The following is a 15,911-nucleotide window of genomic DNA, read 5'->3' as shown; positions in this document are numbered from 1 at the left end:
TATACTTCCACTCACTGGCCACTTTATTAGAAACTCCTACCTTATACTTCCACTCACTGGCCACTTTATTAGAAACCCCTACCTTATACTTCCACTCACTGGCCACTTTATTAGAAACCCCTACCTTATACTTCCACCTCCTGGCCACTTTATTAGAAACCCTTACCTTATACTTCCACTCACTGGCCACTTTATTAGAAACACCTACCTTATACTTCCACTTACTGGCCACTTTATTAGAAACACCCACCTTATACTTCCACTCACTGGCCACTTTATTAGAAACCCTTACCTTATACTTCCACTCACTGGCCACTTTATTAGAAACCCCTACCTTATACTTCCACTTACTGGCCACTTTATAAGAAACCCTCACCATATACTTCCACTCACTGGCCACTTTATTAGAAACACCTACCTTATACTTCCACTTACTGGCCACTTTATTAGAAACACCCACCTTATACTTCCACTCACTGGCCACTTTATTAGAAACCCTTACCTTATACTTCCACTCACTGGCCACTTTATTAGAAACCCCTACCTTATACCTCCACTCACTGGCCACTTTATTAGAAACCCTTACATATACTTCCACTCACTGGCCACTTTATTAGAAACCCCTACCTTATACCTCCACTCACTGGCCACTTTATTAGAAACACCCTACCTTATACTTCCACTCACTGTCCACTTTATTAGAAACCCTTACCTTATACTTCCACTCACTGGCCACTTTATTAGAAACACCTACCTTATACTTCCACCTCCTGGCCACTTTATTAGAAACCCCTACCTTATACCTCCACTCACTGGCCACTTTATTAGAAACCCCTACCTTATACTTCCACTTACTGGCCACTTTATTAGAAACACCTACCTTATACCTCCACTCACTGGCCACTTTATTAGAAACACCCTACCTTATACTTCCACTCACTGGCCACTTTATTAGAAACCCCTACCTTATACCTCCACTCACTGGCCACTTTATTAGAAACACCCTACCTTATACTTCCACTCACTGGCCACTTTATTAGAAACCCCTACCTTATACTTCCACTCACTGGCCACTTTATTAGAAACACCTACCTTATACTTCCACTCACTGGCCACTTTATTAGAAACCCCTCACCATATACTTCCACTTACTGGCCACTTTATAAGAAACCCCTACCTTATACTTCCACTCACTGGCCACTTTATTAGAAACACTTACCTTATACTTCCAGTCACTGATCACTTTTTTTCTCTGTTTTTTTCACTGTTTTCTCTCTCTAGCTGGTGCTGACTGTGGGACTGCTGGCAGTGGTGGTGTATCTCTACACTGTAGTTGCTTTTAACTTCTTCCGGAAGTTCTACAACAAGAGTGAAGATGGGGAGCCTTTGGACATGAAATGTGACGATATGCTGACGGTAGGTCGGCTAGGTTCTAACTAAATCTTTTGTTCACTGCAGAGCAGCTGTTTGAGCCATTATTGATTAATTACAATTATATTCCAAATAAATACAGTATCTCACAAAAGTGAGGACACCCCTCACATTTTTGTAAATATTTAATTATATCTTTAAAAAAAAGATATGACACTTTTATACAATGTGAATTGGTCAATGTACTGCCTGTATAACTGCTAATATAGTGTAAATTAGCTGTGTCCTCAAAATAACTCAACACAGCCATTAATTTCTACATCTCTGGCAACAAAAGTGAGTACACCCCTAAGTAAAAACTCCCAAATTGTGCCCAAAGTGTCAATACTTATGCAGTCACCATTATTTTCCAGCACTTCCTTAACCTTCTTAAGCATGGAATTCATCAGAGCATCGTGCTATATCCCAGTTTTATGATGTTAGCGATCTTCCTGTCGCCTAGGCAATCTTTCTTGAGATCAAAGATTATGTTTCTCACATCCTTAGAGAGTTCTTAGGTCGACTCTGTGGAGACCTGTTCTGAGTGGAACCTGACCTTTTTTGTGAAGAGCAGCAATTATATTTCTCACCACCTTAAGAGTTCTTTGCCATGAAGTGCCATGTTGAATACCCAGTGGTCAGTATGAGAAAATTGTGGCCAAAACACCAAATTTATCATCTCTACTCCACGCCTGAGACTTTAACGAGGTAACGAGTATAACTTGTATACCGAGTCACATGACACCTGGGAGGAAGATGGCTAATTTGGCAACATCTTACAGTTATTTTGAGGGCACAGCACATGTACTTTGTTACACAAGCTGTACACTGCCTACTTTACACTGTATTAAAGTGTCATATCTTGAGTCTTGTCCAATGAAAAGATATTATACAATATAAAAAAATGTGAGGGGTGTAACCACTTTTATGAGATACTGTGCATGTTTAACAAGAAATAATATTGTATGCATTAGAGGTATGAATTAGAGGTCTCTGAAGAAGAACAAGATTTTGTATCTTTCTCATGAATATTCGTACATATCAGTCGCCTCTGATTGGCTTACAGCACTGCAGCAGAGAACGCCTACCTGCCTTCCTTCCCACAGTCAATTTTACAGCTCTAAAACGCTTAAGAACAAAATATTTTCAGAGATACAGCCTTGGTTGTAAAGATATAATACTAAGTGCTAGGTAAAGTTAACCTTTAAACTTCACTTAACATCAGACTCTCATCATCGCGAGGCTGTGGGTGATTCGGTGGCAGTTCTTGGACAGTTTTACCACCTCGAAGCCCCAGAGTCCGCTCTTTATCATAAAATCTGATGCGAACGTCGCCCGCTTGACTGGTGTTCTGTTGAGTTGTGCTGCCTTGTCAAACCGTGCTTCCCTGGTGTATATTTAAGATCTCTGTAAAACGCAGAATCAACCGGAGATCCAATTTAAACCTATAATTACTTACGCAAGTATTTTCTTTTCTTGACTACTGCAAACAATGGGGGTTGAAGAACAGTTTCATGTGCAGCATGCATATATAACTCAGAGAGACCTATAGTATTTCACAAAGAACAAGAAAAAATGGATTTTAGTGAAAGGAGACCTTTAATGAAAAAAAAAACAGATTTTTTTTTATTGAATTTGGGAAAAAAAATAATACAGATATCACAAGGCACTAGGTGTGTGATGATCAAAGCACATCACTCGCTAAACTAACGCCTGGAGGTGGAGTGCAAAATTAAAGAAGCGTTCTTTGTGCATCAGGCATGCCTTAGATGATGGAGTAAAGGAGACTAGAGCATAAACTAATTTAACTTGGATGTTTTATGTAGTTTCATTTAGAACATGAAATAACTGGGTTATTGTTATTGGTTGAGGTCTCACACACATTTGCTTTTTTGGCGGAACTACTTCCTCTCTTACTCTGGTAACTGAGTCTTAGTCTGTAGGTCACCTGTGGAAAGGCTGGTAATATACATGTACCTGCGGATAGGCTGATAATGTGCAGGATAAGCTCTTTAGGATTTTGTCAAATGCCAAAGGAAAGGGCACAGGATTACAGTTATCTGATTCACTCTATGGCAGCAGACAACTTACAGATTGATGTACAGTGAGTCCAAGAAGTATTTGATCCCTTGCTGATTTTCTTCGTTGGCCCACTAATAAAGACATGATCATTCTATACTTTTAATGGTAGATGTATTCTTACATGGAGAGACAGAATATTAAAAAGAAAATCCAGAAAATAAATCTAAGGAATATATATTCATTGATTTGTATTTCATGGAGTGAAATAAGTATTTGATCCCTTAGTATTCATTAGCAGTTCTGGCTTTTACAGACCAGTTAGACACTCCCAATCAACTTGTTACCTGACCTGAAGCCACCTGTTCTCACTAATCACTTGTGTGAAAAACACCTGTCCACAGAATCAGACAGATCACACAGATTTCAAGTCTCCAACATGGGTAAAACCAAAGAGCTGTCACAGGACCTCAGAGTCAGAATTGTTGACCTTCACAAAGCTGGAATGGGCTACAAAAAGATTAGTAAGGTGTTGGATGTGAAAGTAACAACTATTGGTGCAATTATCAGAAAGTTTAAAGAGTATAACATGACAATCAACAGACCTCGGCCCGGTGCTCCAAAGAAGATTTCGCCTCGTGGGGTGGCAATGATGCTGAGAACGGTCAGAAATCGTCCTGGTTGGCCGTGGTTGGGTCTTCCAACATGATAACGACCCTAAACATACAGCAAAGGCAACAAAGGATTGGCTCAAGAAAAATCACATTAAGGTCATGGAGTGGCCCAGCCAGTCGCCAGACCTCAATCCGATCGAAAATCTATGGAGGGAGCTGAAGGTCAGAGTTGCCAAGCGACAGCACACCAACCTTCATGATTTAGAGAGGATCTGCAAAGAAGAGTGGGCCAAAATTCCCCCTGGTGTGTGTGCTAAACTTGTGGTTAACTACAACAAACGTCTCACCGCTGTGCTTGCAAACAAAGGCTTTGCCACTAAGTATTGAGTGTGTTTGGCAAGAGGGATCAAATACTTATTTTCCTCATTGAAATTAGAGGTGTGCCAAAAAATCGATTCACATAAGAATCTTGATTCTCATTTACTACGATTCAGAATCGATTTAAAATGTCCCAAAATCGATTCTGAGGGGCGGGTTTTAGACTGATTTTGGGCTGGGTATTTTTGTTGGACCTGGCAACCCTGGGGATAGCGCTTGTCCCTTTGGAGATCTTCCAGACACACACAGAGCGTAGGTGTTTGAGAATCACCGGTAAGATGGCAGAACAAGCACTATATTACCTTAGATTAACGTGTAGTTTCAATGTTTTATGGCAGAATGCTTCATAACAAGCATAAAAAAGATCGCTAGTAGTTAGTTTCAGTAACTGTTAGCTAGCTAACTAGCTAACTTTCCAGTTCCACCTTAAATAACGCTACAGGTGGCAGCGGGCTGCAGCATTTAAGGCGGAACGGAAAAATAACAATAAGCTAATCAGAGCTAATTTCAGCTCCTCATCACAGAGGAATTAAGGAATGGACAATATGAATTAATTTCTCCACCTCCTGCCCCCTTTCTGAAGAAATACAACCACCTTAAATTAACTAGTTAATCAGCAGCTGCTCCTGAACTTTAGCGCTCCACTGCTATCATCACATCAGCCCAGCAGCGTCACCTACACACCACCGCTAGTAGCCTGGTAATAAAGCAGTGTTATTTATTTATGTATTTATTGTTCATTAACGTCATTGTGATATCCCAGTGATTCCTCTGTCACTGAGGACCCACATTCCTGCACATTTTATTGTTTTTGTAACACATTACTTGCTCCAGGACCAGTGTATATTATGGAGGGTTTTTTTTCAATACGATTCATAAGCCAGAAGCAGAAATATTTATAATTCAAATCGTTTTGAATCAAAAATCGATTTTGAATCGAATCGTGGCCCCCAAAATCGGAATCGAATCGAATCGTGAGATAGTAATCGATTCCCACCCCTAATTGAAATACAAATTAATTAAAATATATTCTTTAAAATTATATTCTGGATTTTTGTCTTGATATTCTGTCTCTCCATGTTAGAATATATCTACCATTAAAAGTGCAGAAGGATAGTGTCTTTATTAGTGGGCAAACAAAGAAAATCAGCAAGGGATCGAATACTTCTTGGACTCACTGTATGTGTGTGTGTGTGTGTGTGTGTGTGTGTGTGTGTTCAGTGTTACATGTTTCACATGTATGTCGGGGTTCGAGCTGGAGGAGGGATCGGTGATGAAATCGAGGATCCAGCAGGAGATGAGTCTGAGTTTTACCGCGTGGTTTTTGATATCACCTTCTTCTTCTTTGTGATTGTCATCCTTCTGGCCATCATTCAAGGTGAGTCCAACAAAGCGGCACTGTACACTGACATGCCAAAAGTCATGGAACAGGAACTACTATCATTCCCATGACTTTTGTCATGTTCCATGGAAGCTAAAGAAAAGTTAAGTAAAGCTAAGCTAAGTAAGCAAAAAAGTCGAACGAGTGCTGGATGTAAAACTACACAGATTTCTCTCCTGAAAACTGTTTATTTGGGTGAGTAAATCGCTTCCATTTACTTACAGTAAGCTTAGATTTCCAAATTTCTCCAGCACTAAGGCTGGAGCATTAGCATTAGCTCTACACTGAGGAACCCTGAGTGTTCCAGTAAGCCAGGGCGATATAAGCTAGTGGTTTGTCCCATTTAGCTTGTTTTTACATGGTAAACGTGCAAACTACAGTCCGATACACTCATCTCTGAACGGCGAAAGAGCTAGGGTGGTTAGCGGGTAATGCCAATGCTGCTCCAGCAGTGCTTTCCGGGGTTAGCAGCAGGCCACAGGCCGATAATACTCATCACTAAACGGCTAAAGAGCTAGCATGTTTAGCGGCTAATGCTAATACTCTAAAACAGAGTTAACTCTTGCTCTTCCTTTCCTTGGGCATTCCTGATGAGAGCCAGTTTCATCATAATGTTTTTGATGGTCTTTGTGGTGACTGCACTTGAGGACACTTTCAGAGTTCTGGAAATTTTTGGACTGACTGACCTTCTTTTCTTAAAGTCATTTTTTTTCTTTATTTAGTTGAGTAGTTCTTGCCATTATATAGATTAGAACAAAACTCAAATAGGGCTATTCACTGTACACCAACTCACAACTTTATAAATGATGCTCTCAAACACATTACGAGGGAAAGATATTAAAGTAATTAACTCTTGATAAGTTCAGCACAACTGTAAACTGAAAGCCATTGCAAGTGACTCTACCTCATAAAGCTGACTGTGAAAATGCAGCCAAGATGTACAAAACTGTCATCTTAAAAGTAGAGGTAGAGGTGCTACTTTGAAAATCTAAAATCTAAAACATACTCTGGTTTGGATGCTGCCTGTATGCTGAACTATGTTTGCAGTCGTGATCTGAACATTTAATGCTCGTTCAGTCTCAGCTTTTCTCCTCTTCTGGATATGCACTGACACGCTCATGTGTTGGCAGGTCTGATCATTGATGCCTTCGGAGAGTTAAGGGATCAACAGGAACAGGTGAAAGAGGACATGGAGGTAAGAAACAGACATTCAAAGAAGTGCAGAGTTAGCTCTACCCATACTGTCACTGGCACATGTTGTAACTTACCTTAACTTTATCCATAATTAATTGTAAGAGATTGAGGGTCTATTTGTATCCAACACTAAAATGTCTACACTCTAAACAGTGATTTTGAGAACTAATATTATCAAGTTGAGTGAACTTAACTGAGTTATCTGAGTTATCAAGTTACGAGTTATCATCTAGCTTTGACTCAGTTAAGTTGTGAACACATAACATTTTAAGTTCATTCAACTTAATTCAGTCAAGTTATCATCTAGCTTTGATTCAGTTAAGTTGAATAAACTTAAAAGTCAAAGCAAAATGATGACTTGACTGAGTTAAGTTAAGCCAATGAATATTTTTTTTACAGTGGAGTAAACTAAACCAGTTAATTCAATTCAATCAGTTGAGAATTCCAATATAAATATCTGCATGTTGTGAAATATCATGGATCTCTGATGATGGCTCTCTCATTGTTTGGGTCATTATGAAAATACTGTGCCTCCGAGTGGTCCAGCAGAGTAAGGCACTGCCACTATGATCGGGAGATCATTGGTTCAAATCCTGGTCATGCAGCATGCCATCAGCTGCCGGAGCCCTGAGCGAGCACAATTGGCCTTGTTCTATCTGGGTGGGTAGAATGCGCTCTCTCTACACATCGCTTCAAAGGGTGATGCTCAGCACAAGACGTCTGTGAGCTGATGTATCGGAACCAAGTTGCTGTGTTTTCCTCCCAACACGCTGTGATTCTACTCGGTAATGCTGTATCAGCAGCCGCTTAAAAATAGGTGGTGTCTGACTTCACATGTATCGGACGAGGCATGTGCTAGTCTTCACTTCATGTTGGGACATCTCTAGTGATGGGGGGAGTACTAATAAGTGGGTTGGGTATTTGACCGTGTAAATTAGGGAGAAAAAGGGATAAAAACTAGAAATTAAATAAAAAAAATAGATTCCAACATTTTTTTCATATTTTCACTTTCATGCATCTGTCACCCCTGTCATGTACAGCAGGTTGGATACTTTCAGGCTGGACAGTTTTATTAATTTAATATATTTGGTTAAAACCATGCCTGAGAGAGGGCCGTATTTTAGCGATCTTTAGCAAAACCGTCAATTGCACACCGTGCAGTTTGATTTAGGGCAGGTCAGTGTGTCTTTACTATGGTAACGACGGGAAAAATATACTTTGCGCTGCATGAAATGCGCAAAAGGCACTGAGGAACCCTTGAGTGTTCTGGTAAGCCAGTGTGATATTAGCTTGCAGTTCCCATGTCCCACGTAGCTTATTTAAACATGGAAACAAACCGACAACAGTCCAGTATATTCACCTCTGAATGACGAAAGAGCTAGCGATTAGCAGCTAATGCTAATGTTGCTCCAGCCCTGGTGTTGGAGAACTAAAATGAAACTCCTGTATAACGCTGTACTTCAGCAGAGTGGCTTTACTGCTCCTTACATCCTGACGGGTAAAATTCATACATAAGGCGCACTGATAAAAGAATTTTAAGTGCGAAAAAATATGGTAATATTATTAATTGCTGAACATGGAGCAAGTGTCTTCAGACTCTTAAAAAGTGACCTAAAAATAAACAATATACATTTTCTAAAGCAAGTTTTGTGTACTTTAGTATATATTTCATTTATTTCAATAATTTGCTTTTAATTAAATAATATTAGAATTACTAAAGTGCATACAAACTATACAGTTGTACAGTGTTATTTTATAGTTTTAATGTGTTCACTATGTTTCTAAAATGCGGCAAACAGTAAAAGTAAAGCATGCAATTTATTTTTAGTAAATGTGTCCAAACTGCCACTGTATCCAGGCCTTTTGATTACGAGTTTCAGCATCAGCCGTGATTGCGGCTTGCTCCCCGCCGACCCGGCACCGCCATTACTGTTCTGCCACTTCCTATTATTTCAGTGTGTCATTGTTTGTGACCTTATTTCAGACTTGTGTGGATTTGTGTGGATGTGACACATGGCCGTCTCGTTCCTGCTCATTCTGTTCACGACACAGATTAGGCCTGGTCTTATTAACACGGCCGGAGCAGACTTTCTCTATTGAAAGTGTTTTAGTGCAGCGCCAGGCTTAAGCCGTGTCTGGGAAACTGACACTGTGCTTTTTATCAGTGTCGCTGGCAGCGGGTCAGTGCCTTTACGTTCTCATCGGGATCATTCTTTCTGTTGTTTTGTTTCTGCTCTCTCTGCAGACTAAATGCTTTATCTGTGGCATTGGGAGTGAATACTTTGACGCAGTTCCTCACGGGTTTGAGTCTCATACTCTGCAAGAACACAACTTGGCCAACTATCTGTGAGTACTGCTTTAGATGTTGTTCACTCTTCATAAATTGTCTCTCCACTCTTCCTCCAGACTCTGCTTCCTTGATTTCCAAATGAAATGTAAAATTTACTGAGGGTCAGAGATGGTTTGGAGATACATGTTATCTGCTGGTGTTGATCCACTGTGTTAAATCAAGTGCAAAGTCAGTGCAGTGTTTTATGGAGGTGCACACTGCCCCACACTGCCAAAAGTGCTAATTGATCTTATATAATATTCAAATTTTCTGAGACACTGATTTTTGCATTTGCTGTAAGCCATAATCATCAACAATAAAAGAAATAAACTCTTAAAAAAAGATCAGTCTGTGTGTATTACATTATACAGTTGTGGTCAAAAGTTTACATACACTTGTAAAAAAACATAATGTTATGGCTGTCTTGAGTTTTCAATAAGTTCTACAACTCTTATTTTTCTGTGATAGAGTGATCGGAACACATACATGTTTGTCACAAAAAACAGTCATAAAATTTGGTTCTTTCATAAATTTATTATGGGTCTGCTGACAATGTCACCAAATCTGCTGGGTCAAAAATATACATACAGCAACATTAGTATTTGGTTACATGTCCCTTGGCCATTTTCACGGCAACTAGGCGCTTTTGGTAGCCATCCACAAGCTCCTGGCAAGCTTCAGGTCGAATGTTTGACCACTCTTCTTGACAGAATTGGTGCAGTTCAGCTAAATGTGATGGTTTTCTTGCATGAACCCGTTTCTTTAGCACTGTCCACATGTTCTCAATGGGGTTTAAGTCAGGACTTTGGGAAGGCCATTCTAAAACCTTAATTCTAGCCTGGTTTAGCCATTCCTTTACCACTTTTGATGTGTGTTTTGGGTCATTGTCTTGTTGGAACACCCAACTGCGCCCAAGACCCAACCTTCGGGCTGATGGTTTTAAGTTTTCCTGCAGAATTTGGAGGTAATCCTCCCATTTACTTTCTGCAAAGAACCAGTTCCACTGGCAGCAAAACATCCCCAGAGCATAATACTACCACCACCATGCTTGACAGTAGGCATGGTGTTCCTGGGATTAAAGGCCTCACCTTTTCTCCTCCAAACATATTGCTGGGTGTTGTGGCCAAACAGCTCAATTTTTGTTTCGTCTGACCAGAGAACTTTCCTCCAGAAGGTTTTATCTTTGTCCATGTGATCAGCAGCAAACTTCAGCCGAGTCTTAAGGTGCCTTTTCTGGAGCAAGGGCTTCTTTCTTGCACGGCAGCCTCTCAGTCCATGGCGATGTAAAACACGCTTGACTGTGGAGACTGACACCTGTGTTCCATCAGCTTCCAAATCCTTGCAGACCTGCTTCTTGGTGATTCTTGGTTGACTCTTGACCATCCTGACCAATCTCCTCTCGGCAGCATGTGATAGCTTGCGTTTTCTTCCTGATCGTGGCAGTGACACAACTGTTCCATGCACTTTATACTTGCGTATAATTGTCTGCACAGTTGCTCTTGGGACCTGTAGCTGCTTTGAAATGGCTCCAAGTGACTTCCCTGACTTGTTCAAGTCAATAATTCGCTTTTTCAGATCCACACTGAGTTCCTTTGACTTTCCCATTGTAGCTTTTGTAGCTGAGTCTAATCACTGGGTCAAATGAGCCCTATTTAAATGGGCTCATGAGAAGTCAACAGCTGTAGTCAATCAGAATCACTTACAAGAAGTGAAGAGGCCATGACATGAAGCTAATTTGATTGACACAACTCGCTACATCACCAAAATTGACAAATTTTGTTGCTGTATGTATATTTTTGACCCAGCAGATTTGGTGACATTTTCAGCAGACCCATAATAAATTTATGAAAGAACCAAATTTTATGACTGTTTTTTGTGACAAACATGTATGTGTTCCGATCACTCTATCACAGAAAAATAAGAGTTGTAGAACTTATTGAAAACTCAAGACAGCCATAACATTATGTTTTTTTACAAGTGTATGTAAACTTTTGACCACAACTGTATATTACATGTATTATGTATTACATTATTTCACCGTTTTACCGTAAAAAATAAAGTGACGTTTCAATGAAATTCTAATTTTTTTGAGATGCACTGGAACATTCGAGTTATTAGAATTTTAATTTAAGTTTCATGTTAACGTCAAAAAAGTATGTAGATTATGGACAATGTAACAATGTAACTCTCATCGCATTTTATGTAGAGCCTTTGCTGGCTTTTTGGGGTATGATGTGTAGCTCTGCCCATCCCTATATATATATATATTGATGATAAACAGCCCATTTCCATATTTTTCCCCCTCTAAACTACAAGTGTAAATCCCAGGGCATCCCAATATACAATATTATCAGATTATGCTAGTGGTTTGTTTAGCTTGTTTAAACATAATAAACCTGCAGACTACAGTCCAATATACTCACTATCGTGGCTAATGCTAATGCTGCTTAGCCTGCTACTTCTTTATAATGCTGTACTTCAGTGGAGTGGCTTTACTGCTCCTTACAATCTGACAGGTAAAATTCTTACAAGAAATGCACCGGATTATACGATTTTAAGTGCGCTTTGTAGTCCAAAAATACGATAATGTTAAGTTTCACTGTTCACTGGTGGTCAAAAGAAGACCGGTGCAGTCCCACATTAAGAAAATACAAAAAAAACACAGCCCTCAGCTTATCAAACGTCCTAGGTTTGTAAGTTAATTAATGTGCCTTGTAAGTTTGCCTGAGTTTTCTGTGAATTCTTGCCTGCAGGTTCTTTGTGATGTACCTCATCAATAAAGATGTGACAGAGCACACGGGACAGGTACGTCCTCAGCTCCGAGCCATCCGTCACACCCGCGTAAACTTCACTACAGAAATCCTCTTAGCTGCAGCGGCATGACTCGTACAAGACACGAACAATAACACAGCTAATGAGGTCTGTCAGTCAGCGCGTGCTGCATGAAAGTCTCTATTATTGTTTAGCAGAAAGGCCTATTGATTTCTAGATCAAGCTGACGCTGATCTCATAAGCTCTGTCTCTTAAGGATGATCTTTTCGGTAATGGCGAGTTTTGCGAAGCCCGCCGAGCAGCAGAGCAAAAATAAATAAAATAAATAATAAAATAGAAACCTAATTTAGCAAATGCAGCGACACTCCAGCACACACCCTGTCTTATTATTCCACCCACTCTCTTTCACACCGTAACCCAGCAGGGGGGTCAGAACCCACAGTCTAAAAGCCACTAGGCTCGAGGATAGCTAGCACAAATTGTGCATCAAGAGATTACAGTCTCAAACTGGACACCAGCAAGGTGGAACCACAAGATAACCACAAGGAGGTTATAATATATATAAAATATAAAGTGGCTGTTGTATGTATGTATGTATCAGTGGCGATTGCTTTAAGACAGCAAGGGAAGCTCAACTTCCCCTAAAATGTAAAAAAAATAAGTGATTAAATATATACTGTTGTGTGTACATGTCACTGATTAAATATGCGCTACAACGCGCTGACCTTAGTTCAGAATCAGCTTCTTATCACTGGTAACGCCGCGGCTTTCCTCTCATTCCCGCAGCGCTGCTTTAAACAGTGCGGACGCTGGGCGTCCACAGACTTCAATAGCGGAGCTAAGCGCGCGGCGAAACGAGACGAGTCATTGGATAAATGCTGGGCTTTGTCCCGCCCATCGGACGCTCAGCGTCTCTGGGGGTCTATGGGGCAGTGGGCTGGCCTCGGCCGGCCCGGACGCTCAGCTTCTGCATGATGATTGGATGATCTGTCTGAGGCGGAGTCCCTTTTTGATTGACAGCGAAATGAGCGAATCAGCGATCTTTTAGTGTAAAAATCCATTTGATAGTCTTCCTTACGAAGAAAAACAGCAGGGCAGATCAACTGCTCAGCTTAATTTGGTGTAAAAGGTGGGGAAAGTAACAGGTATTTTCAGCTGTTCTGGTATGATAAAGTGAGCTGGCTGACTGGAAGTGCTGTAACAAATAAAATGTACTGATGGCCATTCCTCTTGATGATCTCAGGACATAAATGAACAGGGGCAAGTAGTAAGTATTGTGTTATTATTAAAAATAATTTAAATAATTTAAATTAATAAAGGGATTATTTAAGGAAATTTACCTGCATTTTTTCCTTTACCAACTTTAAAGATTTTGTGTAATGTTTTTTTTTTTTTTTACTGATCATTTTATGTTTATTCGTGTCATAGCGTCTTTTTATGTAATTTTTCAATGTTTTTTGTTGTGTAGTGAAAACTTGAAAATAATGCCTTTTGTTTACAAAAATAAATCTCAGGGAGAGTAGAATTTACGTATAAATAAAACGACATATGTTAAGATGTAGGCCGAAATTGAGCTTCCCCTCCTTGAAAGACCAGCATCCGCCACTGGTATGTATGTACAGTGGTGTGAAAAAGTATTTGCCCCCTAAACCCAATAACTTGGTTGTGCCACCCTTTTAGCAGCAACAACGGCAACCAAGCTTAACCAATAACTGACAACCAGTATTACACATCTCTCTGTAGAGGAATTTTGGTCCACTGTTCCTTACAGAATTGTTTTAATTCAGACACATTGGAGGATTTTCCAGCATAAACGTCCTGTTTAAGATCATCCACAACATCTCAATCAGACTTTAACTAGTCCACTCCAAGACCTTTATTTAATTTTTTAGCCATTCAGAGGTGGACTTCTTTGTGTGCTTTGAATCATTGTCCTGCTGCAGAACCCAAGCAGGCCTGAGCTTAAGGTCACAACATTTATACATTTTTTGTTCTATTTTTTGCCACTCAAGTTTTTCAGTTCCAATCAATTGTACCGTGGTACACGTACCAGTGTGCAAACTTTTTGCACACCCTGAGCTTTGGAAATAAAAAAAAAAATGTAAATTTACAAAGTCTTTGTCTGTAGTAAAGCAGAGCTAGATTTTTTTTCCTAAGCATATTGGATACTGGATGCATTTCAGTGTTCGAGTTCTTTTTAATAAATATTAGCATTAGATTGTGAAAATTTTATTATATTAGTGGTATCAACCACTTAAATCTGAGCGAGAGAGAGTGAGAGAGACAGACAAACAGAGAGAGAGTGAGAAAGAGAAAGAGAGAGACAGAGAGCACAAGTGGGCGAGTGAGAGAGAAAGAAAGAGAGACTGTGCAAGTGAGCAATAGAGAGAGAGAGAGAGACAGTGGGAGAGAGAGACAGAGAGAAACAGAAAGAGAGTGAGAGCGTGTTTACGCGGAACGAACCGTGACCCCCGTACTGTAAAAGTTTGCAAACAACTTTAAAAGCCTGAAAGATTAAAAGACACTTGGAACCTAGAGAAAACTGGTATAGGAAGAGTCACGTCTAGCTGACCAACATGGCAACAGCTTTAGCCTTTAGCCTTCAGCTCATCTTAACATGATTTGGACTAAGTCTCAGTTTCAGCAGTGGAGAGAAGAATTAGACATCTGACAGGTAAGGAAGTGCAATAATAAAGTCATTAAAAAAACAGCTGGTCTGGGCCATTCAACACTGCAGCTACTGGACAACAAAATGTAGGGGTATGTACAGAAAGAGAGAGAGAGGGAGAGAAATGTTGATGCCGATATCTGTTATTAAACTTCATAACATTCCTCTCTTTCCAAACAGGAGTCATACGTATGGAAGATGTACCAGGAGCGCTGCTGGGAGTTCTTTCCGGTTGGAGACTGCTTCCGTAAACAGTATGAAGATCAGCTCAGTAAAGAGATTCCATAAATATTCAGACCTGAAGGATTATCCTGACATTTACCCGCCCTGCAGAAGAATTACACCCTCTTCCTGACGTCTTTTATCTCATACCATCTAAAATAGTTGAAGAGAGAAGCTGTTTCCATAATTCTTCAACTGAAATCTGTTGCATGCTGTATTTTCCCCATACTCACTACTTTTTATCTCTATTTATTATTATGTTGATTCAGTGGCAAAGTGTGATATGAAAGAATATGAACAAATAAAATAAATGTTTAATTCCCCCAATCAGAATGTTTGTTGTCTTTACTGAATAACTCTTAATAGAAGAGTGTTATGAAATTTACAAAAATAAAACAAAAGAAGAGGTGTCCACAAACATTTGAACATATAGTCAAATGGCATGTTTTGATTGGCTTGGCCTGTATTCTGCCTTAATTTTGTGTTTTGATATGTTCTGATATGTTCATGCAGTGTAAGTCTACAGTGATTCGTTCCTGAGAGAACCAGGACAGTTTTAGATCACCGTCCGCATTCTCCACCACAGTGCAGGAACGACACTCCACATCACATCATTTTATAACTGTGACATCACCATGATGTAAAACTGAGAGTCGGACATAACTTAATATATGTATATTTTAAAACTTTATTAGTGTGTACCATATTTTTCACACTAGATTGTAAGGTGCATTGGAGTATAAGGCGCATTTTAGGAGACACTATAGGGAACTTCTAATTCAGCAGGTCTCGCTGCTTGGTGGTGGGTAGCTAACTAAGTTAAGTAAAGCTAAGTTAAGTAAACAAAGCTGTAAAAAAAAACATTTTCTTTTAAAGTCAAACAAGTGCTGAATGTTAATCTACACAGATTTCTCTTCTAAACAC

At 39.7% G+C, this 15,911-nt stretch overlaps 1 protein-coding gene across 2 annotated transcripts in view; it reads left to right on the top strand.

The window, feature by feature from the left end:
* ryr2b (ryanodine receptor 2b (cardiac)) overlaps window positions 1-15,320 on the top strand; it is a 114,672-nt gene extending 99,352 nt beyond the window's left edge. For both annotated transcript variants that reach the window (XM_049464218.1, XM_049464217.1), the window contains exons 98-103: window positions 1,282-1,416; window positions 5,643-5,799; window positions 6,933-6,997; window positions 9,242-9,342; window positions 12,079-12,130; window positions 14,946-15,320. In XM_049464218.1, the coding sequence (XP_049320175.1) occupies window positions 1,282-1,416; window positions 5,643-5,799; window positions 6,933-6,997; window positions 9,242-9,342; window positions 12,079-12,130; window positions 14,946-15,053 (618 nt within the window). In that variant the 3' untranslated portion in view covers window positions 15,054-15,320. The remainder of the gene's footprint in view (window positions 1-1,281; window positions 1,417-5,642; window positions 5,800-6,932; window positions 6,998-9,241; window positions 9,343-12,078; window positions 12,131-14,945) is intronic.
* Window positions 15,321-15,911: the final 591 nt, after the last annotated feature.

Source organism: Astyanax mexicanus, chromosome 14 (assembly GCF_023375975.1).
Source record: "Astyanax mexicanus isolate ESR-SI-001 chromosome 14, AstMex3_surface, whole genome shotgun sequence".
Taxonomy (NCBI): domain Eukaryota; kingdom Metazoa; phylum Chordata; class Actinopteri; order Characiformes; family Acestrorhamphidae; genus Astyanax; species Astyanax mexicanus.
Note: the sequence above shows the minus strand (reverse complement) of the source record. Positions and strands in the feature narration are given on the sequence as shown.